The 23,819-nt window shown below is 48.0% G+C and overlaps 3 protein-coding genes across 5 annotated transcripts; 2 read left to right on the top strand and 1 right to left on the bottom strand.

The window, feature by feature from the left end:
• Positions 1 to 66: 66 nt before the first annotated feature.
• On the top strand, positions 67 to 4,273 carry LOC311422332 (F-box only protein 6-like). The gene is made up of 5 exons (XM_084495261.1): positions 67 to 580; positions 1,212 to 1,338; positions 2,056 to 2,151; positions 2,487 to 2,622; positions 3,333 to 4,273. The coding sequence occupies exons 1-5, from the start codon at positions 322 to 324 to the stop codon at positions 3,477 to 3,479; spliced, it is 765 nt and encodes a 254-aa protein (XP_084351387.1). The 5' UTR covers positions 67 to 321; the 3' UTR covers positions 3,480 to 4,273.
• Positions 4,274 to 4,738: 465 nt separating this feature from the next.
• MAD2L2 (mitotic arrest deficient 2 like 2) lies at positions 4,739 to 10,202 on the bottom strand. Its single transcript, XM_084495265.1, has 9 exons — positions 10,029 to 10,202; positions 8,380 to 8,431; positions 8,033 to 8,151; positions 7,506 to 7,577; positions 6,796 to 6,896; positions 6,579 to 6,673; positions 6,389 to 6,462; positions 5,402 to 5,494; positions 4,739 to 5,232 (listed from the first exon to the last, which is right to left on the bottom strand). The coding sequence occupies exons 2-9, from the start codon at positions 8,417 to 8,419 to the stop codon at positions 5,191 to 5,193; spliced, it is 636 nt and encodes a 211-aa protein (XP_084351391.1). The 5' UTR covers positions 8,420 to 8,431; positions 10,029 to 10,202; the 3' UTR covers positions 4,739 to 5,190.
• A 144-nt stretch (positions 10,203 to 10,346) lies between these two features.
• DRAXIN (dorsal inhibitory axon guidance protein) lies at positions 10,347 to 23,792 on the top strand. Of its 3 annotated transcripts, none has more exons than XM_084495256.1 (7): positions 10,347 to 10,552; positions 17,197 to 17,675; positions 19,139 to 19,326; positions 19,852 to 19,963; positions 20,339 to 20,428; positions 20,663 to 20,752; positions 22,765 to 23,792. In XM_084495256.1, the coding sequence occupies exons 2-7, from the start codon at positions 17,219 to 17,221 to the stop codon at positions 22,875 to 22,877; spliced, it is 1,050 nt and encodes a 349-aa protein (XP_084351382.1). In that variant the 5' UTR covers positions 10,347 to 10,552; positions 17,197 to 17,218; the 3' UTR covers positions 22,878 to 23,792. The 3 variants fall into 3 exon arrangements, with proteins under 3 accessions (XP_084351382.1, XP_084351380.1, XP_084351381.1); XM_084495254.1 differs by lacking the exon at positions 10,347 to 10,552 and adding an exon at positions 10,773 to 10,889; XM_084495255.1 differs by lacking the exon at positions 10,347 to 10,552 and adding an exon at positions 14,256 to 14,323.
• Positions 23,793 to 23,819: the final 27 nt, after the last annotated feature.

Raw genomic sequence — 23,819 nt, 5'->3', positions numbered from 1 at the left:
CGCAGCCCGGGGCGGGGAAGCAGCTGAGGCCCGGCCCCACGTCCCCTCCCGTCCCCTCCCGTCCCCTCCCCGCGCTCCGCCCGCTGCGGAAGGGCGGCCGCCGCCTCACATCCGCGTCCGGAGGAGGCTCGGCCCGAGCCCAGGTGGGGGGCGGCGGGGCCGAGGCGCCTCCCTGAGCCTCCCTGAGGCTCTGGGTTGAGCCCGTGTGGCCGATGTGCCGGTAACCGGCACGAACGCAGCCCGGTTCCCGGTGTCCCTGCGCTGCAGGTGCCTGGGAGGCTTTCCAGCGCTCGCAACCGTCGTCGCTGAGGTGTGTCGGTGATGGCGACCATCTGCGAGCTCCCCGAGGATGTGCTGGTGGAGCTGCTGTCGCTGCTCCCGGCCCGGGACCTGATCCACGGCTGCAGGCTGGTGTGCTCGCAGTGGCGCTACGTGGTGGACCTGACCACCCTGTGGAAACGCAAGTGCCAGCGCGAAGGGTTCTACGTCCAGGCTTTGGACAGGAGCGTCTCCGACTGGAAGGTCTTCTACATGCTGTGCTACCTGAAGAGAAACTTAATCAAAAATCCCCGTGCTGAAGGTTTGTTCGCTTCTCAGAGCTGAGGGCTAAGATCGTTTCCCAGCAGTCAGAATGAGTCAGTCCTGCGTTACTCAACTACTGCTGGGGGTGTAGGGCTGGCCCGCCTCTGATGGGTCCGTCCTGGGTCAGATCCATGAGTAAACAGTGAAACTATCACGGGCAAGTAAAGAATTGGTAAATGCACATCTGTGACAGTCCAGAAAAAACCCCTGTGAGTCACTAAGGCCTCAGCACTGTGGACACAGACTGGCAAGGATGATACAGCAATAAAACTATCAACCCAATGGACTAAATAATCAGGCAGCTGTGTCTTTGTCATTTTGTTCAAGATGCAGCTAAAAGGACTGCAGTTGCTCTAGTTCATTATTGACTTCCTGTTTCTGATACAGGCAAAAAGTTGCTACTAATTGTTGAAGCTGCTGACAGCCACCACAAACTAATGACTACATAGTGACAGAGGTCACTTTTAGCTGTAGGAAAGATACAGCATGCCTGACTATTAATCAAAGTAGATTTCTGGTATTTTTATGTAGCTGACTTTTTAATGCAAGCAGGGATAGTGTACAAAACTAATCTGAGGCCCTAGCTCTCACTTTTATGTTTTTTTGTTTTTTGTTTTTTTTTTTTTTAGAAAGCTTTAAGCACTGGAAACTTGATAAGAATGAGGGAGATAGATGGAAGATTGAGGATCTGCCTGGACCTCTTGGAAGAGATGTACCAGACCCAGAAGTACACAAATACTTTGTCACTTCATTTGGGTAAGAACTGTATTCCTGTGATCTGGTGCTGGAAGAAAGCTGGTTCTTCCTCTGCCTACAAAAGCACTGTGGTTGGAGGACTTGAAGCAGGTCACTGAACCTTAATCCATCTGTAGGAAAATGAAGGCAATTTCAACCTTTAGTACTAGCTACTCTAAAGAGACTATATAGTCAGCATACTGCTGAGGAATTACTTTATCACATCATGTGCTAAATTTCTCTGTCCCTACCAGGAATTTCATGTAACCTTGTCTATGGTCATTATCATGGGGGATCCCTGCTTCTCTTCCACCAAATGTGGTGGGCAGAGGTTAAGGTCTGGTGAACTGATCAGATGCACTTACCTCACAAGGTCAAACCTCTTAACCCCTAAGAGTGCCTGGTGCATTTGTCATGCTGACAGCTTTTATTGCAAGCTGGTAATAGTGGAGGATTTACTGCTTTTACAACCTGTAAGCAGTTTCGTTTTACCAACATATGCTATACAAGCACAGAAACCCTTCTTAATCCAGTTTATTTTTTTTATGTGGAGGTGAAGCTAACCAGTTTGCTTCCTTGCTGGTTCTGTCTTTGGAAAAAGTCCTGTCTTAGCCATATCAGCCTTGTGGGCACTCAAGGTCTGGGTGAGCTTTTAGCAAAAGCAAGGATGTAAAGGGAACTATGGATGTTGAGAGCGATGTGTTTTATGAAGTTGTTATATTTTTATTTCTGTTGCAGGCCATGCTTTAAGTCTCAACTTATTACCCTGAAGAAGGAAGGATACTGGAACGAGCTGATGGATGAGAAACGGCCTGAAATCATAGTCAAGGACTGGTAAGTGTGTGCACTGAAATTCTGCATAGAATTTTTGCCATTATGACCTAGATGGAAGCTGGGCCTCTGAAGCTTTTCATGCTATAAAATACGTTCTTTATCCTTTGGGATCTGGAAGTCTTGAGTAAGGCATAGGCTATATCTAAGTTTATTCAGTGGGCTATAAGATGATTATCCTGTGAATAGAAAGATAATGGGAAGTTTTAGAACTCCTCCGTAACTATGGGTATGACATTCCTTTCCTCGATCCACTTTAGAGACTCTTTATGAAGGCTAAGGAAAATTGAATGCTGTGTACACAACCCTGGCTTCTTCGTTACTCCCTGCCTCTTTAGGTATGCTGCCAGATTTGACTGTGGGTGTCGTTATGAACTTACAGTGAGGCTGCTTTCAGAAGACTACATCGTGCTTGCAGAGTTCCATCCTGAGCCAGTGGTTATAGAGCAGTGGAGCGATGCAATGTGGAGAGAGGTAAGCAGCAGCTCTCCAGACAGTAGCTTTACATCAAGATTGAGACACGCATCTTTCAAACTTTACCTGGCTAAAAGTCACAAGTGGCCCTGCTTTCTCTGCTCTTCAGCCTCTTCTAACTCAAGATAAAATATAAAAAAGTTCTTGCTGTTGACAGTGCTGAAGAAACACTGAAAGATCGAGGTTGAGTTTGTAGGTGCATGAGGTTTCCTAAAGAGTATTCCCCCCTATGCTTCTGTGATGTTTCTACTTAGTCTCTTCAAGTGTATGTTCTTCACTTAAGCTTTTGTCTAAGCTGAGTTACGGGAGCATACATGTAGCTCTTACTTGTGTTGAAAATAAAAATTCAATTTTAAAAACTACTGCTTGGATGTAAGTATTGCAGACACTACTTTTCCTAAATTGCTAAACATGTTGAGCTTGGTTTGGATGGCTGTAGATTCCCTGTTATGTTGTTCCTTGTATGACAAATGAATGCTGTACCCAAGAATCAAGCTTAACATTGATTGACTTAGCCTTCTGCCCTTTAGTCATCTAAATAAGGCTTTTTATTTTTTCCTCCCTCAAAAAGGGGTATGATGCACTTTAATTAAAATATATTTTGGAATGAGCCCTTCCTCAGACCAAGGCTTTCTTACCGTAGTTGTCCTAGTTTAAAGGTCAGTGCTGGTTTATTTAGGCAAAGTAACAAGCATTTCCTTTTTCTACAGATGTCTCACACCTTCAACAATTATCCAGCTGGAGTTCGTTACATCTGGTTTCAACATGGAGGCCAAGACACTCAATTCTGGGCAGGATGGTATGGGATCAGAGTGACAAACAGCAGCATCACCATTGGACCCCAGACATCATCGTAAAGGCACAATATAAGTGTTCTTTTTTTACCTCAGGACTGTAACCAGGTGGCCTCAGGTGCACTTATTTGTCTGTACTCTCTGGGTGAATGTCCTGGCTTTGTTTTGCACAGTTGATCTGGAATACAAGCAGCTAGCACTCCTTGTTCACAGCAGACCTTCTGCAGGCCCAGCCATTTGGAAGGACTTCTGTCTTCATCTGTCCTCCTCCTGCACCGTGGATGTTACGGCAATTACTAGTGCCCCTCCTTAGGAGGAAGACTAGGACAATTAAATATAACTACTATCTTTAGTTAATAGTGTTTGGCTGTAGCACCAGGACATAGTAATCTTAAATGGAAACCCTTTCTTGCTTTTTCACCTTATGAAAGATAAGGCTAAAATGTATCCATTCAGATTATTAATCCTTTTTCTGAAAGGCTCTGCTACAGACAGACTTGTTTTGTGTTGTATTTTCCTGTTTGTTTAATTATGTATATAAATATGTATCTTTCATATCAGCTGTTCCACAGCATAAGGAAGCTGTCAAGACATTTTCATAAATGCTGTGATGCTGATACCCCATTCCTTAGTTTCTGTAAGTATATATGATCAAAATGGTACACGCCTTCCCCGTTCAATGCAGCCCATCATTGTTTGAATAAATGGAGAAAAAGAAGTTAAGGAATCCCTTAGGGTGGATACCTTATATCTTAAGTGCCTTTTGATTGTGCTGTGCTCTTTCCATATTACCTTTGTACTGAGCTCTTTGTTTGTACAGAACAGTCTAACCCTATATAAAATGTTCAAGCAGCAAACAACCTGGATATGCGGTGTTCTTGCGCTTTTTGCTTTGATGAAGCAGGGAGGTGCTCTGCTGGCTTTTACCAAATTACCTGCCCGATAAACTCAACTCAAATACCATGAACCATTCCTTCCACCCCTGTATAAGCAGAGACAATACTGACGACCTCTTCCATCCCCTTTGATAAGAGTAGGATAGCAGTATTTTTTTCCCCTTTTCTGCTGTCTGTTAAAAGCAGGGCATCTGACAAGTGTCCTTGCTGGAGAGACACATTCCAACATGCTACTAATGCCACTCATATGTGGAGGTTCTCCATGGTTGTCCGGCTTTTCATATGAATAGATAGATTCCAGCTATGAACTAGAGAGGTATGGAAAAGTGGTGGAAGCTCCATATAGAATACAAACCTCCATACAAAATTAAAGTACTTCTTTGCTAGAGGGAAGGTTGGTATGGACAGAATGCAGCCTGTTTCAGCTGGGGTAAAACTTAATATTTATTGAAGACTACTTAGGACAGTCACAGTGGACAAACGCTACATAAGGCCTCACTCACCCTTGGTATAAGACCATTGCTCTAATGGAGTATACAACAGATCCCTGTATATCACTACTCATGTGCAATGGAGATGCCCTATTTAAGGCAAGAACTGGATTTGTACAAAGCACTGACTGCACACTGCAGTCAGCTGCATCCTCCGCCCAGGGATTCACTGTAATGAAACCTATACTCACTCTCACACACGAGCGTACATGGGAACAGGCTCTGGCTCCACATTCCAAGTCAGTTCTATATACAGTGGTAAGAGCACTTGAAATAAAGAGGCAGCAGCTGCTCTACATTCATCCAGAAGGCCAGTTGAAGAGACTGGTATGGTTTGTGAGAGATCTTGCTCCACTGGAAGATTGGACAAGGCTTGCAGGAATGGAATCAGGTGCCTTTGTGGGCTCGTTCTTCGACATACAACTGCATCTGGAGGAGAGAAACAAGTGTCAGTTCTGTCTGATGGGTAGGTGAATGGAGAGAAGCCTGCAACAGGCTAAAGAGTTCGTACCTTCTCCCAGGTTCCCTATTTTAATATGAAAAGTTTTCTGATTACATCCAGTTTCAGGCACCTCTTGGGCCAGAATGCTCTGCTCACCTTCAAGATATCGGATGTCATAGTTTTCAGTGGAATAAGCCGGGGATCATGCATGTGCACGTCTTGTTCATCAGCAAGGATCCACGGGAAATCCTAGGGGCAGGACAACAAGTAAGTGAGAGCTCCAGTGACTGAGGGAAGAGACAAATGGTGATGCTGAAGGTAACTCAAGAATTCTCCATACATTTTAAAAGTTCTTGCTATTATGCTTGGCCCCAAGACCCAGAATATCATCATTTTCAGTTAGAGCCTAAAAGTACACTATTAACCCATTATATTGAGCTTGCACTTCATATATTTATTACATCAGTATTTAGCTGTAACTCCAAAATGTTCAGGGCATTGATTTCTGTCTTACCTTGCAAATTCAAAGGCTGTCCTGCTATAACACCAGTTCCAGTTACTAAGCACTATAGAGCAGAATTTGGAAAAAAAGATACATATTTCACATGCCTTATATATTGTGCCTTAAGACATAAAATAACTTGCCTCTGGAGGAAAAAAAAAGTTTCCCTGTTTCCTAAGCAAGGATACACAGAAAAAAAAATGTGATCTACACAACCTTTTCCTGCAAGATAAATGTATTTGTGCACCCAAAAACCACAATTTTAATGTTAGCTTTCCTTGCTAGTTTATGGCTAGTAACTGGCCATCTACACATGGTGAATATGCGATGAGTTTTTTTTGTTACTTCATGTACTTATGTTGTACATTAGAGTACTTTAAGTGACTGAGCTGGCATTAAGCAGTAAATATTGTTACAGTCTAAATCAGACATCAAAGCAACTACTACCTGAACTGCAGCTGGTGCATGGTAAATGTCACTTCACCACTGAAAACTCTTTAATGCATTCAAAACAAAGTTGTGAAGTGCATCACAAAACTAGCAATCTAGCACCCTTTAACCTTGGCGATACCAAAATTCTTCAATTTCCATTCTTTGCTCCACAGTTTGCTCGCACACAGGCAGCCACTGCTATCACTCACTTTTATCACCTGGATCTTCTCCATGTTCCGTGTGGCAGCCTCCCGTGTGTGAACCAGAACTGTGAAGGTGCAACCTGCAAGAAAAACGGCAGCCTCCAGAACAGGGGAAAACTAACAGCAGCTTGGACACTGCCCATAATCAACTCAAGTTGAGCAAATCTGTGCTCTTAGGCTGTATGGACCTGCCTACCTGGGGGATTGTTGTCAAGCACAGCATCGCACACACTGATTTTCAGGATGAAGGCACGCAGTAATTGCTCCACATGGGACAGCAAGGACTCTGAACTGTTGGGAGACAGCAGTTGTTACTGGCATACAGCAAAGTACTGAGGCTTGTAACTGATTGCAGAACACCTCTACAGGTGCAGGGGTTGAATGTCACAAGCAAGCACTAACAGAAACGTTACCTAATGGAAAGGAGAGGTGGCTGGGTGATCTCGAAGACAAATCTCTCCACTGGGTGGTGCTCTTTATCCAGGATTACAACTACAACTTTCTCCACATCATTCTGCAAGAATAAATAGGGTTAGAAAAAGCACTTCCTTAAAACAAGCTGTCTTCTGCCCCCAGTGTGCTCCACTTCTGATAAAGTGGCAGTATGTTCACCTGCTGTGGAGCAGCAATAGCAGTTATCTAATATGATGTCTGTAAAGAGCAGAGAATGAAAACCCTGCCAGCATTTGACATTCTGAAATGTTTGATATGGTCATATCTTTCCCTCACAAAACCTAGACTTCAAAACTACTTTCGCTTTCCGGCTTACAGCCCAGCATTCAAACTATTCTTCTGCCAGATGGGTGCTTAAACCTAACATTCTGCTTTCAGATACATTTAAGTTAATGCGTAGGATGATGTAACTGAAAATATAGAAATGGAGCCTCATGTTTATGTATTAGATGCAACTAAATGCCAATATTCAGCAGCAAGACAGCGCCTTAACTATGAGGAAAGGTTATGGATGTTATTCTTATTTTTCTAGTTCCTTTATAATCCAGCATATTCTATATGGTAGATATGTACTAAAAGCTTTGCAATTAAGGCAGTATTTGTTTTCTTATTTTGTATCAAAACCCCCTGCAGTACGTTGGGCCAGCCCAGGTCCTTGGTATGATCTCACCTTCTCGAGCAGTGGCTTTACACAGTGCAGCGTGTCTTGGATGTACTGATTCAGCTCTGGGTGGCACGACATCTGTAGCAAACAGAGTGAGGAGTCAGAGCCGTGTTCCTATGTGAGCCAGGCCAATGCTAAACAGGAAGACTTCAACATAAAAGCGTGATGACTCCAGTCACACTTGAAACGGAATTTTTCACAACTAACTTGCCAATTTACACCACTCATTCTTTCATGGAAGGGTTAATGAGCTGAAGCAGACCACTGAACCCACACAGTTAAATTACTCCCAATGCTCTCACTAGCTTGGAAGCTCCTACGTAGCATGCACCGTATACCAGAGCATACCACTTATCACTGAACCATCTCTTAGGAAGCATGCTTTCATGTTATGTCACTGCACACAGCAGGAGAAGCATTCTACTGTTATGTGTTAAAACAAACTTTAGAAGTGAGTTAGTTTGGTAAGCGTTAACCGACTACTGGTATTTTGCTTATCTGCACGGCTGTCATCTTCCAGGAAACTCTCCTACCTGGACAGGTACATTGTATTTTTTCCTCTTCTGAAAGATGCCAATAGGGTAAACTTCTCTGACGTATAAGATAAGGTGAACGGCCACCTCTAGAAATTCTGAAAGAACATCTGCAACGACTGAAAAACAAAAGTAATGCTGAAGGTTGCAGAGCACTAGGAATTTTATATATTTTTTTTAATTCATAGCAAATTTTTAAAGATTTTTTTTTCCTGCATGAATTTCATCTCCTACCAAGCTTCAGGAAATTTAGAGCTAGAACAATCCTCCAACACCAATCCCATAAGCTCACATGAAAAAAGAAATCCTGCAAGCACAGCAGCTTGTAGCATAACACAACACGTTACCTTGCCCAAAATTAAGGTCCTGTCGTGTCAGCGTGGTCATCTTGCCCAGAACCTGAAAGGCAGCACAAAAAGAGCATTTATCCCCCGGCTCCTCCAGTCTTACTACAGTCAGCTCATGGAGCCATCCGATTCCCTGGTGCCACTGAGCTCAGGCCAACAAACTGCCCTCTAGGCTCAGAAACAGGCACAAAAACACTGCTCTGACAAATCCAAAGGCCCGCTGTGAAAGATCTGAGCACCCTTTATGACCAGCAACATGTAGTCAAAAGTCACCCATAGCGCAAAAAAATGAAGACAGCATCTTTGGTGTGTTCTGGTTTACAGCTCAAATTAATAGTTTCACGTAACTTTATTTCTGATCTTTCTTTTTAATAGTGTTTTACTTTAAAAATCCGCCCTGTTCACAGCTCTTCACTTTCTCCCTTCTTTTTTGACACAGTTAAGAACGGAGGATTTAAAATTCCTACGACTTAGCCAAGTTTAGACAACCACTTCTTAGTAGCACAAGGAACACTACTTATTATTTAAAAGCCACATAAATGTTCTAGTAACATATTAGAACATACCCTTTTCTAGGCTCTGTATCTTATTATAGCATAAGATCTCAGTTTTACAGGGTTATTCTCACACCACCACAAAATATTCAGGTCAGGATCTGCACCTTCCACCTACCCAACCCAGGTACCCATCTGCTATCCACGAACAGCAGCCTCAGAGCCTCTCTCAAACCCCAAGGAATACAAACCCTGCACAGCCATATAATTAATTTGGAATTTGTCCTGCAGGAATTTGTGACAAGGGCAGCACATCAGTAGCCAACGTGAGTATCATGTACCAACAATCAATCAGCAGATGCTGGGGCTCAACTTTCCAACAGTTTGTTATACACCGCCGTCAGGACCTGACATGTTTCAGGCTATAATGCGTATAATTTCCTATCACAAATTTTAGTGTGTTTCATTATTTTAGTCATTCTCCATGCATGCAAACTCTAACCTACTCGAATCAGTAACTGATCGGAGCAACGCTGCCCTTAACAGACTTGCACCTATTCCTTTCAGTGTTTTTCCTTTTGATGCATTTCATTTCTTCACGGGGTCCCTTCCCAGCAGCAGCAGTCCCAGCTCCCCAGCATAACGCAGAGCACTCAGAGATGGCTACAGCAAGCAAGGAGCAGGCACTAGGCTGCCTGCACGTCCTTCACGATGCTTTTTGGGAGCCAGCAAACCCCTCAGAGAAGAGATTCGGGAAAGAAAAGCGCAGCACGGGAGGCAGGAACATCGCGTAATTGGCAATCTGTCATCTTGACAGCGCTGTCCTTTACGCAGGCTCCTGCAGCAGCCCAGGGAAACGAGCACAGGCCTCCCGAATCAGGCTGCACCGCGCCCTGCCCCTTTCATGGCTTCGGAGGAGAGAACGGAGAAGCCCGAGGGAGCCTTCCTCTCCTCCTCCTCCTCCTCTCGGGGCCGGCCCCGCGGAGGACAAAGCCTCAGGGCACGCACGGCTACCGGGGGTGCCCCGGTCTCGCCCTTTCCGAGCCTTTTTTCCACCTGCCTTTCTCCCTGCCTCCCCGCGCCCACGGTGCGAGGCGCCGCCGCTCCCTCCCGAGCCCCCACCGAGTCCCCCCCGATCTCCCACCGGGCTCCTACCGGGCTCCCAGCCGCCCGTTCCGCGCCGAGGAACCGCCGGTGCCCGCCAGCCCCGTGCCGCACCGTGCCCGGCGGAGGGGAGCGCGGTGCCGGTCAGCCCCGAGCCGCTCCGAGCCGTGCCGGGCCGAGGGGTGCCCGGTGCCCTCCCCTCCCAGCCCAGCCCCGGGCCGGGCCCCGCCGCTGTCCCGGTTCCCGCCGCCCGCCCCCGCCCGGTGCCCAGCGCTGCCGGGCGCGCGGCGGCGCGCGCCTGTGACGTCACGCGGCGGGCAGGTGGCGCGCCCCCTGGTGGCGGGAAAACCGGGAGGAGGGGCGCGGGGCTGCTCACGGTCCCGGTCCCGGTCCCAAGCCCGGTCCCCGTCCCTTGTGGGGGGGGTCCCCGCGCCCCGCAGCTGCCCCCACCGCCGCTATGGGGCTGCAGGGAGCGGGGCCCGCCTGCCGCCCGCCCCCCGCTGCCCTAACGCCGGGATCCCCCTGCGGGGAGCGGGACAACCGGGCCGGGGTCCCCCCGCGGCGGCGGCGGGCAGGTGAGCGGGGCCCGGCCGGGGCTTCCCCGCCTTTGTCTCCGTCCTTTGTGTGCCCCGCTGCCGCCGGCAGCCCCCGCGCCCCTCCGCCTCCCTCGCACCATGGCCCCTGCACCCCGCTCCCCCGGGATTCCCGGCGTCCCCGCTTCCTCCGCGCATTCCCCCACTGCCTCCCCCCCATCTCCATCGTCTCCTCCTCCTCCTCCTCCTCCTCCTGCCGGCTTTGCACACCCCCTGCCCCCCCCCGCAGACCCTCTCCCCTCCCCTCCCGCTGCACGCACAGCCCCTGCCGGCCCTGCCCTGCCTGCCGGGCTCGGCGCACGCCAGGAGCTGCGGACAGGTAGGCAGCGGGCTGCATGCTCCCTCGAGCTTTTTTTTTTTTTTTTTTTTCCCCGTTGCTTTCGCAGGGATGGGGGGCGAGGGGAGGGCGGCACGTCCCCACTTTCCGTGCTCCCCGGAGGAGACAAAGGCCGGGGCGTCGGGGATCCCCATCCCCGCCGCCGGGATGCTCGGGTGGTGGCGGCGGCGGCATCGCACGGGGCTGGGAGCCGGGGGGTTGGGGGACAACCGGGCACGCTCCCGAGGTGCGAGGTCCCTTCGGATGTGCCTATTGTCGCCGTGCCGGGCAGCAGCCTCCCGGTGCTCGCTGTCCCGCTGCTCCTCTCGCCCTCGGGGCGCAGGATGCGCAGCGCCGTGCGCCTCCCTCCCGGCACGGCTGGGACACGGCTGGGACCACGTTTGGCCCCTGCCCTGGCACCAGAGGCACCGCCGTTCGCCTAGGTGGGTGCTGAGCTCCCCGAGGGTACGTCCCGGCTCGGAGCTGAGCAAAGTGGCCGAGGGGCGAGGGAAGCTTTTCCCCCAGTCATTGTGTCTGCAGAGCCGCGCGCCGAGCCCCTGAGTGCCCACGGGTTTGTTCTCCGCTCTTCCTCTGTTGATAAAAGTGAGATCTCGTTTCTGAATTAAATCAATTTGGCTTCAGTTAATGGCTTATTACAGCCGGTAATTCATCATGTAGGATTTAAGTGACATTTATCCAATTCACACCTGAAGTCTTCCGTCAACCGGAGGATTTAATGGAAATGGTTTTGTATTTCCATCTCCTCTCCCTTGCAGAAGGAGGCATTAATCCTACACGTTTCGGTTCAAAGTGAGAACGACACACAAGGAACAATGTTGAAAGCACAGCCTAACTGTTCTGCCACTTGGGGACGTGTCCACCGCTCCCCACGGTGAGGACTGGGCCGAACCTGCCCCTCTCCTCCCCGTCACACCGGCGGGTGCTTTCCAGCCGGGTGAGCAGTGACCTTTGCTATTGACTGTGTCTCATTTGTCACTAGGCATTGTGCATTAAACTGGAGAGTCTTCTCTGCCGCGCTGACAGCAAGCGACTATATCTTGGATGCTAATCTCAGCCTCATTGCTATTTTAATCTCATTATTGGGTAGAGGAGCCTCTGGTTGATAGCAGGTTGCCTGTGATGGCTGTGTCAGCCACTCTGTGAAGTCCCCGAGGGAAGCAGAGCAGAGGGTACTGCATATTCATTCGTGTGCCTCTCTTCCACTTCAAAACAGTGGCTTGCTGGGCTGCTCTGTCCCCGGAGGCTGCGCCCTCCCTGTCCGAGCACTGAGCTGCGAGCAGGGAAGCGCTCCGTGCGGGCCAGGGCAGGCAAAGGAGAAAGGGTGGCACAGCTGCGGCTCAAGGTGAGAGGCATGCAGTGAGTTGTTGGATTTGCAAGGTGTCCAGCAATCATCAGAGCTAGGGAGCTAGAGTTTAGGGTGACTTAGTGGCTGGTGTAACGCTGCCAGTTTCCTCACAGGTCTGGGCTGCAGGAGAGGGCATTTCCTGGGCTGTGCTGCGTGAATAAGCCACTTTGGTGCTCGGGGGTCAGGAGGGCAGAGCATGGTCTGCCAGCCAGAGCTGAGCAGTGAGAGGACAGGAGCACCTGGGCCAGTGTGGCAGCAAAAAGGGAGTCCCAGTCCCAGCCCTTCAACTAATGGGGAATGAGCCACGTTTCAAGTGGGCACTGGATACGGGCTGCCTTGGGGAGATGTTTGGTGGAGGCACAGGGATAACTACAGCTACTGCTTAACCCCTGCAAGCTTGAGCCTGTGTCCTGTCTCTTGTGCCGTTAGTGCATGGAATAAACCTGAATTTAGCCCTTTCTACAGCAGGGTGCTGTTCAGTGATGGCAAAAAGTGAGAGAAAACCAGCAAAATTAAAACATTTCAAAGGGTGATGGTGGGATTCAAGTAGCTGAGCCTAAATATCTGCAGAAGGAAAGTCTCTCACACCAAGCGCAGTCACGAGGGACAAGGAAACTGGAATCAGTTAAGTATGAAAGGCAGGGTGGGGAGGAAAGGTGACAATGGATACAGGCAACCTAAGAAAGGAGGAGGATAGCTCTGAAAAGGGAATGAAAAGGACTGGAGAGCTGTGATCTGGGGACTTTGCTGTTCCATCGTCCCAAATATGTCTGAGGCAGCAGAAAAAAAAAATATCCTTTACAAAGTGAGTGTGCAAGAAATGTTGGAGATAAAGAAAGCGATATCTTTACCTGGGGGAAGAAAAGGGAAGGATGCATATAAAATTTCCTGTCTGCTTTTGGAGACCCTAGAAAACTGTGTGTGGGGGGGTGTCCCTTGGAAATGGGAGGGTCTTCTGGCAGATTATGTATGAAGCTTCTCAGCATTTGCCTCCAGAAACAGAAAAACAGATGGAAAGAGACCCAGCAGGGAAGTGAAATCTCATTTATCTGCACAATGCCATCCTCCTGGCTCCAGCCAGCTCTCTGCATGTCAGCCGCCATAGAGCCTACCCCTTCCATTCTGCTCCAGGCCTTCCCAAGCCCATCCATCACCCTATGGCTTCTTATTTACAGAGAGCCTGGCACACGAAGCTGGCTTTATTGTCTGTCATCTGTGCCACACACGCACATACACACAACACCCATGTAGATGCACATACACTTTGTCTATTGCTGCAGCTTGGGGTTATCTGGAGTCCAGGAAATCTTTAAGCACTCCTGCCAAAGTCTGAGGTTATCAGAGCCAAAGAGAAATCTGGCCCAGAGTAAGTGCTTGGGTTCGGCTGGAGCATAGAAACTGCATCATCTGTGGTGATAAAGGATTTCCATATTCTCTATTTCTGTGTGCAAGTGTGTTGTTCATCTTTGATATGACATGAAGGATGTATGCGAAAGGTTAAAGTCAGGATTGTCAGGTACCTTGTTTTAAGTCAGATTTATACATGATGATCTGATGTTAGTACTTTGTCAAATACAAAACAAATAGAGCAGCAGCAGCAGAGCCTGCTTCCACATCAAGGTGATAAAGCTCTGTTTACAGGGAGAAAACATGGCCAAGTTTCTGGGTACCCATTCAGTCCCTTGCTGCCTTGCAGGATTACAAGCAGAGAGCAGAGTAACAGCAATTATATCAGTGAGTCCACAGAAGGAAACTGCCCACGGGGAAAATTACCCGAGATGCAAAAAAAAATTAATTTCCCTTACAGGGTTGTGACTATCCACTACTAACCCAAAATAGATCAGAAGTATTGGCTGAGAGACAGCACTGCAACTCATTCATCAGCCCCGAGCCTGCACCCCAGGTAGCTCTAAGCCCTTATCTTTGCTTTACACATTTCCTTGCTAGTAGGCAGATTTGCTACCTCAAGAAGCAGGTGGTTCGTAATCCTGAGGGCATATAAAGGAAGTGCAAAGTGCTGGGTTAAGTAAAGAGGGTGCAGGTCTGGTGTTCTGGAGAGCTGCAGGAACAGGTTAGTACGTTGGCTATTTCCTTTATTAATGCACTATTCCTAAGAGGATGATTTTGGGATTTGGTACAATGTATGTTTGGTTTAGAGCAATTTGGGAAAGGCATCTCCTTACACAAGAGCAGGCATTTTTCCTCCTTTCCTCCTGACAAATGCCTCGCTCAGGGCAGAATTTCACCTTTTATAGAAAAGGTGCATCAGCACACTGAGAACGTTGCTGTGAGAAGTCCTGGGCTAGCACTGACATCTTTTGTGCACTGCATTCCTGAGAGAGGACAGGGTGGAGTTTGCTTTAGTACTTAGAAACTGAGGGACCAGAGCACTGAGGAGAGGAACCAGGGATGTTGTTTTGTCATCTAGCTGTCTTGTGGAAGTGTGAATTTTTCAGCCGTTTTAGGGCAAGAAAAGCTGAGGAGGTAGGAAGAGGTTTCTGCAGTTACAGATGGATCATAGCATAGAAACACCTGCTTAAGAGAAGGCTGGGACTTCTGTCCCTCTAGCACAGGCTGCATTAATAGAAGGTACCAAAACTGGTCCATTTTGGTTGGGCAAACAGCTCAGGGCTCCCTTGACAAAAGTGCAGTCCAGGTGCATTATTAATGCGTTATTAGTCATTTATGTGCATTGTTAATGCAGCATTCCCAGCGACAGCCGTGCATCGTGTTAGCCTGTCCTCTGAGCCAGTGCAGAGCTGAGGCAACCCGTGTGCTCCGGCTGCACTTTCCTGCTGTGTCATGCCAACAGGCCAGCTGAGCAGCTTAAACGAATGCCCCCTGCACTTTGAAGCAGGCCTTCTGTTTAACTGCCCTGCAGCGTCTAGCTGTTCTCTGGCTCCTGCTGGAAACTAGGATCTGCTGCTAATGTGTCTGTCAGGTTCATCTTCAAAGGGGCTGTGTCTGTGTGCCTGAGATTGGAGGCACCTGCCTCGCATTTTCTTCGCACTTGTTCTCTCCTGTTGGCACTTTGCCTATAGATGGAGATGGAAGATGCTGTTTCCAGCTCTTTGAGTTGTTGTGTGTGATGCCTCGATCCAGCTGGTTTGCTCTGGTTCTTAAAGAGAAAATCCTTGGAGGGAAAAAAAAAAAAAAAAGTGGATGCAGAGCTTGGGTTTTGCTTGGCTGCTATTTGTTACACTGGTTTTGAAGCAGGAACTTCAAGTGCTCTGCTAATAGATTTAGCTGTCTGTCTGGTTTTCCTTTGTCTCAGGTAGCTGCCAATAAAATGTCATTTTTTAGTGTTACATCTTCTGGAACTGAGCTACTCGGCACCTCCCAAATCAGCCCTCAACTAGCAGTTTGTTGTCTTTTGTGGCCAGTGGACGGATCTGCTCTTCAGGCTCTGCCTCCCTCTTTCCGGGGAGGTCTGGACTGAAATTTTGTTCCCAGTCTCTAAGCAGTAGCAGAGATGTGTCTTGTAAAGGCAGAATCTGCTGGTGGATGAGTGAGCAAGCTTTTTGGTTAAGAGGATGGAGACATCTCTAAGCCCTCCAGATGCTCCATGAAGTTGGGGTTGCAATGATGGCAGAGGTTCCAATGACTCAAAATGCTTCAGATGCACACTTCATGGGTTGAAAGAAAAAGGGAAAGGAAGGACTGAGGCTGTTCTTAGAGTGATTCCTGTCAGCTCCACAAAAGGGCACTGAGATGGGCTTTGAAGGATATTCCCCTTCACAGGTGACGCAAGTGACAATGGCTGGTCAAAGAGAAGGAAAGGTTGGAGGAGGGGATTGAATGAGGAGCTGGGGCTGTGAAGAGCTTTGTGACATTATTTCTTGGGCTAAGCACAGGACTGCTTTTCTGAGTGTCACGGGGAGCTCTGGCTCTAAGCATGCCTTCGTGCTGCCCAGACTGAGGGGGACAGTCCAAGAAAGCTACCTAAAAGTGAAAGGCTCACTAAAAATGCTGAGTTATTTGCGGGAAAGGGCAGGGAAGAACGACCTAATTAGAGAAGTTTCTAACTTGTGCAATATCCCAAAGCCATGTCTCATAACACAAACACAGGGATGAAGAAAGACCCTTGAAAATATTCCAGTGAAGCAGAGTCAATGAGAATACTCTAGCCACTGTGCTGAGACTTGGTCTCAGTGCTCTTCGGATTTTGGTTACCCTCCCAGTGAGAGCCTCACCTGGTGGGTGAGGTGAAGGGACTTGTGCAGGGTCAGGGAGGGAAGTAGGACAAGCTGGGAGAAAATTCAGCCTGCCTTCCTTCCCCTTGACCAGCATCCACTGCTCTGCTGACAGCAAATTTGTTCTTCTGCTCCACTGAGATATCAGCACAAAATTTGCAGTTTTTTTTCTTCCCTTGACCGTTTTCAGGCAGCCTGCAGCAGTATGTGTGCGCATCACGCCTCGCCATCTCGGGCTGCTCAGGGCTGTTGCTGGTCCTGCGAGGCCACCATCTGTCTCCGGTTCTGTTCATCTTGACATCTTCATCGAAAGGAAACCAGCTGAGGGGGGAGACCTGGTGCCAGCCAGCCCCAGGATGCCAACCTGGCACCGAACTGGCCCAGCCTGACAGCTGGTGCTGTGCAGGCAGCTCGGGGGCTGAGGCCTGCAGGAGCAGCCCCTCAGATGGCAGGCTGTGAATGGGAGGGTAGGGGAGCTAGTCAGCCATCAAAGGGAGATGTCCTGCTGATTGATGGCCCTCATTTGCACATGAAACTGGGACCTCTCAGCCCTGCAGGCCTTGCACGTGTGTCTCAGCTGCTGTAAACAGGGCTGGGAGAGGAGATAACGGAGGAGGGAAAAGCTCTCTGCCAGTTCTGGACACCTTAAGTGTTGTCATCTAAGTTGTCCTAGGTTTGATTCTTGGTTGCCTTCACAGTTCCTTGAAGCTGGTTGCTTAATGTGTTTTGTTGTTGTTTGTTTTAATTACAGGTGAGGCAGAGCTCCCAGGATTATGGCAACTTCTTCCACCTTCTTCTCCGCTTTTCTTCTCCTGTGTGTGCTGGTTCTTTCTGACATCAGTGTTGTGGTCTCCCTGGACCCTGGCACGAAGCTAAAAAATGTTCCAGAGAACAACAACCACCTTCAAAACCAAGAGATGTGGCTGCAGCAGCCCAGAAGCGGGCACCACCACAAGCATGGCCTGGCCAAGAAAGAGAGGGCCCACGCCATGCCTCCTAGAGGGCAGCTGGTTGCGGAGGAGGCCCTCAGGCCGGGTAGCGGAGCTTCAGCCGTGGAAGAAGGAGCACCAGGACAGCCAGCAGCCCTGAAACAGGACAAGGATGTGTTCCTGGGTTTTGAGTTCCCACATCCCGAGAGGGAGAACCAGTCCCCTGGGTCTGAGAGAGGGAAGAAGCAGAGCAGAGAACACCGGCGACACAGCCGCAGGGACAGGCTGAAACACCACAGAGGTATTTGAGCTCCCAGGGAAGCTGAGGTTGTCGGGTTGCTTGAAACGAGCCTCAACTGTGTGAGGGCAAGAAGCTGGGGCTGTGGTAGAGCCACATGGGTGTGCAGAGGGTGTGGGGTGCGTGCCTGCTTGGGGGAGAAATCGGCCAAACAAAAGAGGCACAAGAAAAGAGGGAAGTCCAGAACTGGAGGTTTTTACTGCTGGCTGCAATTTTCTGAAAATGACCTGGTTTGCCTTACAGGGGAGAGCTCTGAAAGCTCCTAGGACTGGGGGGGTCGGTTTGGGGTGGCCTGCTTTGTTTAGTTGGCTTTTAATCAAGTGGTTCAATTTATGAAGAAACATCTCCAAGCCATGCTCAGTCTCTCCACTGACTTCGAAACATGACCAGAACTAGAAATAATTAGAACAGCAACAAAAAACCGCATAGCTTGAAGATCAATTTCTTTTCATCACAGCTTGTATTCTTCTGTGCTTCTGCTGAACTATGAAAAATACAGCTTTTGCACATGTGAAATTGCAGTAATTATGTTAAAATATGGCCGAAAATGTTGCTAAAAGTTTTTAACCGGGACTGCTTTCCTTCACAGGTCAAGTTGTGGGTGTGTGTCTCTGCGGTATGGTGTACTCAGTGTGGTAAATCTTTAGTTCAATTAAAGCCAGGCAATCTGTGTCAGTCCACACCATTTGACAAGTTGGGTGTCAGTGTCCCTGCCTTCCAGCTATCACCCCTCCCTGCATCAGCAAGAAGAGCTCTATTGTTTTCTCAGGGGACTGGCTAAACAACTCGCATTAAGCAATATATAAGAGCATGCAACAAAGCTGGTTCGAAGCAATATTTGCAGGCTACAAAACAGGCCTCATATCTTTAGTTGTATATTTAGATGTAAGTTAAGGTCTATATTAAAATTAATACTTTGCAAAAGCATGGATCAAGCTGTAAGGTTATTCTTATTTCAAGTTAGGTAGGTTCCAACTTGAGCTAGACAGAAAGAACCCACTCTTAAAATGAAGTAAGAATGTGTTTACAGGAATTTGCAAAAGTTTAAACCATTGGTTTAAAAATGGTTAAACAGGTGCATTTTGTATTCCCAGGGCCAGACGACAGGGATTGTTCTTAAAACAATTGACATGCTACGCTTATAGCTTCAAGAAATCTTGAAGATTCTAATTTTCCTTAGGAAGAAATCCATCAATTCTTTAGTAAGAAATATATATACCTGCACTTTCTTGAAGATATGTCTGATTTCAGCATGTAAGAATCAAGGTGCATCTACTGTAGGCCTGATCTTTCACTTTAATAGCACATGACTCTGCTTTACACTGGTCTCAACAGCAGATCAGGCTGGTAGAAAACCAGGCAGTGGCTGGATGAAGTCTGGATTCCTTTGACTCAAAATTTTCCATGGCACGCAGAGAGGAGAGGGGTGAGCAAACTAATGCTGCTGTGCCTGTTGTCCTCTGCAGGGAAGACTCCTGATGCTGGGCCAAGCTCCTTGTACAAGAAGCCTGAAAGCTTTGAAGAACAGTTTCAAAACCTCCAGGCAGAGGATGCTACAAGTCTGACTCCCACCACGTTGCTCTTCACTGCCCTGGAGCTAGTCGTTTCCACAGATGAGCCTCCTGTTCTTCCAGCCACGTCACCACGGTCACAGGTAAAGAGACAATGGGTAACTGCACTGTACCTCTGATGCAGACAGAAATCTCCTACAGCTAAGGTCCAGTTTCTTCTTTTTCAGTTAGAGGTAAGTGCTTGCCTAACACCAATGCCATCCCTCAGAGGCAGCTCTGTCTTGGAGACAACACATGAACAGTTCCTTCAGTCGCTTCTCTTCCAGGCCCTATCTCTCCCTTAGCTAGCCATCTTCATCCAGCTTTAAGGAGTGGAAAGACAGTAGTAGCACTCAGCAGGAGAGGCAGCATGTTCTAATGCTCCTTGTGGCTTTTCTTCCTCACGTATAAGCCATGGAAGCTTCCCTCTTGGTTTCCGCTGGAACAAGAGAAAGCTCCTTTCTTCTGAAAAATGAGATGCTAAGAATCTGCAGGGGACGAGGTGGGGGTGAGGGCTGGGGAATTATGAAACCTCACTAAGGTCTGAAAGCACAGGGAAAATTTGCAAATGCTTCCGTGTCACTACAGAAGTGTAATCCACTGTCTCCTTGGTTTCTTGTGGTTTGCAGGCCCGGCTCAGGCAAGATGGGGATGTGATGCCCACCTTAGATATGGCACTCTTTGACTGGACAGACTATGAGGACCTCAAACCAGAAATGTGGCCATCAGCTAAAAAGAAAGGTGCTAAACTTACATTGCTGAGCTCCCCATCCTCTTTCCCAGAAGTCATTCTGTAAGTCTTTGCCTATTGTTAGTGTTCACAGAAGGTGAATTGATGAAGGATATCAGATCATAGAGGCAGGAAAAGAGCAAAAAAGCATAATGCTGATTGTATTTTGTGTTTTGTTTCAGCATGCTTATCGTTTTGGATGAACAGTTTGAGGGCAAAGGAAAAATGGTTAAATAGAGGGTTGAGAAGCAGGGAGAAGACTAAACTATAAAGGTTTAGGGTTCAGATTCCTGAAGTTTAAGGCTGTTCTTACCCTAGAATGATGTAGCCTCCAAAATAAAAACACTAGTGTGAAATTTTCTACCAGCATCAATTCTTTTCCATAGAGAAACGCCGCAGTAAGAGCCCCAACAGTGGAAATGAAACCGTGTCGTCAGAAGGAGAGCCGTGTGACCATCACCTGGACTGCCTCCCAGGTGAGGATCAGCCCGATAGCCATTTCTCCAAACACTAAATTGTTTGAAATCCAGCCCAGGCTCTGATACAAGCAACCTGATTTTTAATACTGTTAGAAAGTGGTATGCCCAGAGGGCAAAGGCTCTGTGGGTGTGTTGCAGGAACAGATGATGTCTGTAAGACAGAGCTGTCGTGGATGGTATAGTTTACAGGGGAGTAAACCAGCTATCCTGACCTTTGCTCCTGTGTTGCAGGCTCTTGCTGTGACTTGCGTGAGCACCTCTGCAAACCACACAATCGAGGCCTTAACAACAAATGCTACGATGACTGCATGTGCACAGAAGGTGAGTTCAGCTTCTTACTCCCCCGCTTCCAGCTGGCTTAGTAGTTGGCCAAGTTGTCTGGGAATAGTGGTCTCCAGGCAAAAATAGGAGCCAGCTCTGCTGTTCTTAGCCTTTCCCTGCCACTGACTCACAACATGACCAGTGAGTCATCTAGGATACCTTGTTTTCTCTCTTGGAAAAAAAGAATCCTGATATCTACAAACCTATCTAACAGAAGAAGCCATTGTATATTAACACGTCAATGGGGCTTTGAAGTCTCTCATGCTATGAAACTGTCTTACTATCCTTGTTTCACACGAGTTTATGCTTACTATGGCTTTTCTGACTTAATTTCAACTGAAACTGTAGTAACTTAGTAGGTGTGGGCAGGACATGGATTTCTGTTTCTTAAAACTGTTTCTGGAGAATCCACAGCAGCCCTTAGTAGACAGTCACATTATGAAGATGTTGGAAAGCACTCTTTTAGTTTGAACATGTTCAGGATCAGCTCCAGGCACGGGGTCTTGTCTGCCAGAACACCGGCTGCCAAGTTTTGTGATCTGTCTTAAGTACCTAGTGACTTTGACCAGGTCATTCACCTACTTTTTAATCCAGTTAAACCAACTGATTTCCTGGAGCTGTAATGTTAAATGATTGTCTTCACCTTGGGCGTGTCATGCAACACTTGAAGGTCCTCATCAGAGGATATTCTGATAGATTAGCCTAGGAAAGTGTTTCTGCGAGCCTAATGAGTGCTGCCTCCAGCCCTGCTTTATTTTTATGTTAGCTGTAAGTTGATGACAAATGTGAATCTTCTGTAGCACTAAAAAGATCCCCAGAGACAGAAGGTCCAGATAAGACAGCCAAGATGCTTAGATAAGAGCCAGAGCTCGGATCTTGTGTGCTCTCTTTCTGGAAAGCCTAACTGCCCTGGGGGGATTGGTAATGAGGGGCAGAAACCCAGCTTGAAGGTAGCCTGATCTCAACATAGCCCAGGGCATGCACTCCAAAAGGCTGCTCAGTGACCTGTGACATCGGATGGGTCTCCTGTGTACAAGTACTCAAGGACAGTTTATGGGCTGTCTTATTACAGAAGCTATAAATCACCAGCTTTCTCCTCTCTGGAGGTGCTGGCACTGTTGCTGTCTGCTCTGGAAGTAGAGTTGCAGTTTCTGGCATGATAACTCAGTTCTTGGCAAGAACTGCAGTGATCAGATCCTGGACTACTGAAAATCAAGGCTTTCATGGAAGTTACTTGCACGTAGGCTGTCTGCTGTCTGGCCCCCCTATCTATGCGTTCTGTTGTAACAAAGGCAGATAATAGGTACCACAAGATATATCAGTACCAGAAACCAATGAGTTAGCCTGACCAGAGGCTCCCATTGCCTTCCACTGCCATGGGAAACTATGTACTGATGTTTGGTTTTGGTTTAACAAATAATTCCCCCAGAAGTATTCATCAAAGATATCTCACATAGCTTCCTTCAGACCCATCACTTCTAGCATCCATAGTATAGAAATTGAAGGAGATGAGCTTTGGATCAGACCTCCCAGTGCTTCAGTCTGTTCCCTCCTCTCCCGAAGCTTCAGAGAAACAAATAGCAAAGGGAGCTTCCCAGCCACTGCTGCTGCACATTAAGTCTATGGTAATTTCCCACTGGAGAGATCACTTAGACAGTAATGGGAAGTAATAGAGGGAAACCAAGCAGGGCTTCCATAAAATCACTGGAAACAATTGGGATAATTCATTGGTATTCAAAAAGCCAGTGAAACCTTCTGCCAGAGCCAATGAATCCCAAACCAGAGCAGTGAGCCAAGCAGGATAAATAGCAGGGCCAAGGAATTAATCTGCCCTGCCCATGTGAGCCATTCCTCTGCCACCTCATTTGACACAACCCAGGCTTCCCAGGCCTGGGACTGTGCCTGCTGCAGGAAATTTTGTCACGAACTGAAGCTGGGAGCTAACTGTTTGATGTTACTGCCGTAACGAGCCTCAGTCCCTCCTGCTCACCATGCTTGTTTTTTTCCTACAGGGCTACGCTGTTACGCCAAATTCCACCGGAACCGACGAGTGACCCGGAGGAAAGGGCGCTGTGTGGAGCCCGAGTCGGCCAACGGAGAGCAGGGATCATTCATTAATGTTTAGGAGGGTGGGATGTGTCTCCTGCCTGGACGGTCAGTAGCTGGGGTCCAACCGCTTATACCTAGCAGCGGGGATTAGAGAGAAAGTCAAGGAAATGACTGAAGCTGCAGGACAGGCTCCAACAAGGCTGGTGTTAATCATAAATAGAGTGGTCTCAGCCTCTCCCATACCAGGACTGCATTCCCCCTCCCTTCCCTCAGCACGTTCCTGGCCTTGACCTGGGTCCCCCTCTCCCAGTTGGCTGGAGGTGATCCTGCCTGCCACTCTAATGGCCCTGGCAGGGAAAGGTTCTGCAGTTTCATCTCCTCCTCTCAAAAGAGGCAAGATATGAAAGATCCTTCAGGTCAAGGGGGAGAGGTAAAGCTTATGCCTTACCTTTCAGCTGTTGTTTGAGAAGAAACGTAGATGCTCCTTAAGGATCGGAGGTTTGTAGAGGATAGGAAGCTTGTAGCCTCCAGGTGGAAACAAAGATGAAGATGGATCAGAGATGAAGATGGATCAGCAGGAAGCTGACTGCCTGGGTGAGAGGGGACCCTCTGACGTTGCTCTTGCTCCCTCCTTTGTTCACTGCTACAGGCAGATATTCCCTAGCAGTTACACACTACCACTTCCTACCTGTCTTCTTTGGGACTATCCACTCCCATCCCTTCCTGCCTCTCCTGCTCCCGCAGAACAACCTGGTTTCTGCAAGGATGTGACATCCCAGCCTGCAGCTCTCACTCATTAGTTATCCTGCCGAGTCTGTTATTTTTAATGATAATTTTTAGGAGCTTTCTGGGGAAGTGATAGTTTTCCTAGCGAGCCAAAAATAAAGTTTTTGGTAACAGGAGATAGGAACAGGCTGTTCCGTTGTAGTAAATCCTGTGACATGTTGCATGTGTGTTTCCATGATATGTAAATAAAGCTACAATAGATATTCTTTGTGCAACTCTTCTGCTTCTTTCA

Source organism: Aythya ferina, assembly GCF_964211825.1.
Source record: "Aythya ferina genome assembly, chromosome: 21".
NCBI lineage: Eukaryota > Metazoa > Chordata > Aves > Anseriformes > Anatidae > Aythya > Aythya ferina.
This window is presented reverse-complemented; position numbering and strand designations above follow the sequence as displayed.

Excerpts from the sequence above, each read along its gene's own strand:
- DRAXIN (XM_084495256.1), top strand. The coding sequence starts at position 17,219 with ATGGCAACTTCTTCCACCTTCTTCTCCGCTTTTCTTCTCCTGTGTGTG. Across the intron at positions 19,964-20,338 it reads GCCATCAGCTAAAAAGAAAG|AGAAACGCCGCAGTAAGAGC; the intron begins GTGCTAAACTTA and ends TCTTTTCCATAG. Across the intron at positions 20,753-22,764 it reads TGACTGCATGTGCACAGAAG|GGCTACGCTGTTACGCCAAA; the intron begins GTGAGTTCAGCT and ends TTTTTCCTACAG.
- MAD2L2 (XM_084495265.1), bottom strand. The coding sequence starts at position 8,419 with ATGACCACGCTGACACGACAGGACCTTAATTTTGGGCAAG. Across the intron at positions 6,674-6,795 it reads CCACCTCTCCTTTCCATTAG|TTCAGAGTCCTTGCTGTCCC; the intron begins GTAACGTTTCTG and ends GTCTCCCAACAG. Across the intron at positions 5,233-5,401 it reads TGACATCCGATATCTTGAAG|ATGCAGTTGTATGTCGAAGA; the intron begins GTGAGCAGAGCA and ends TCTCTCCTCCAG.
- LOC311422332 (XM_084495261.1), top strand. The coding sequence starts at position 322 with ATGGCGACCATCTGCGAGCTCCCCGAGGATGTGCTGGTGGAGCTGCTG. Across the intron at positions 581-1,211 it reads CAAAAATCCCCGTGCTGAAG|AAAGCTTTAAGCACTGGAAA; the intron begins GTTTGTTCGCTT and ends TTTTTTTTTTAG. Across the intron at positions 2,623-3,332 it reads GCGATGCAATGTGGAGAGAG|ATGTCTCACACCTTCAACAA; the intron begins GTAAGCAGCAGC and ends CTTTTTCTACAG.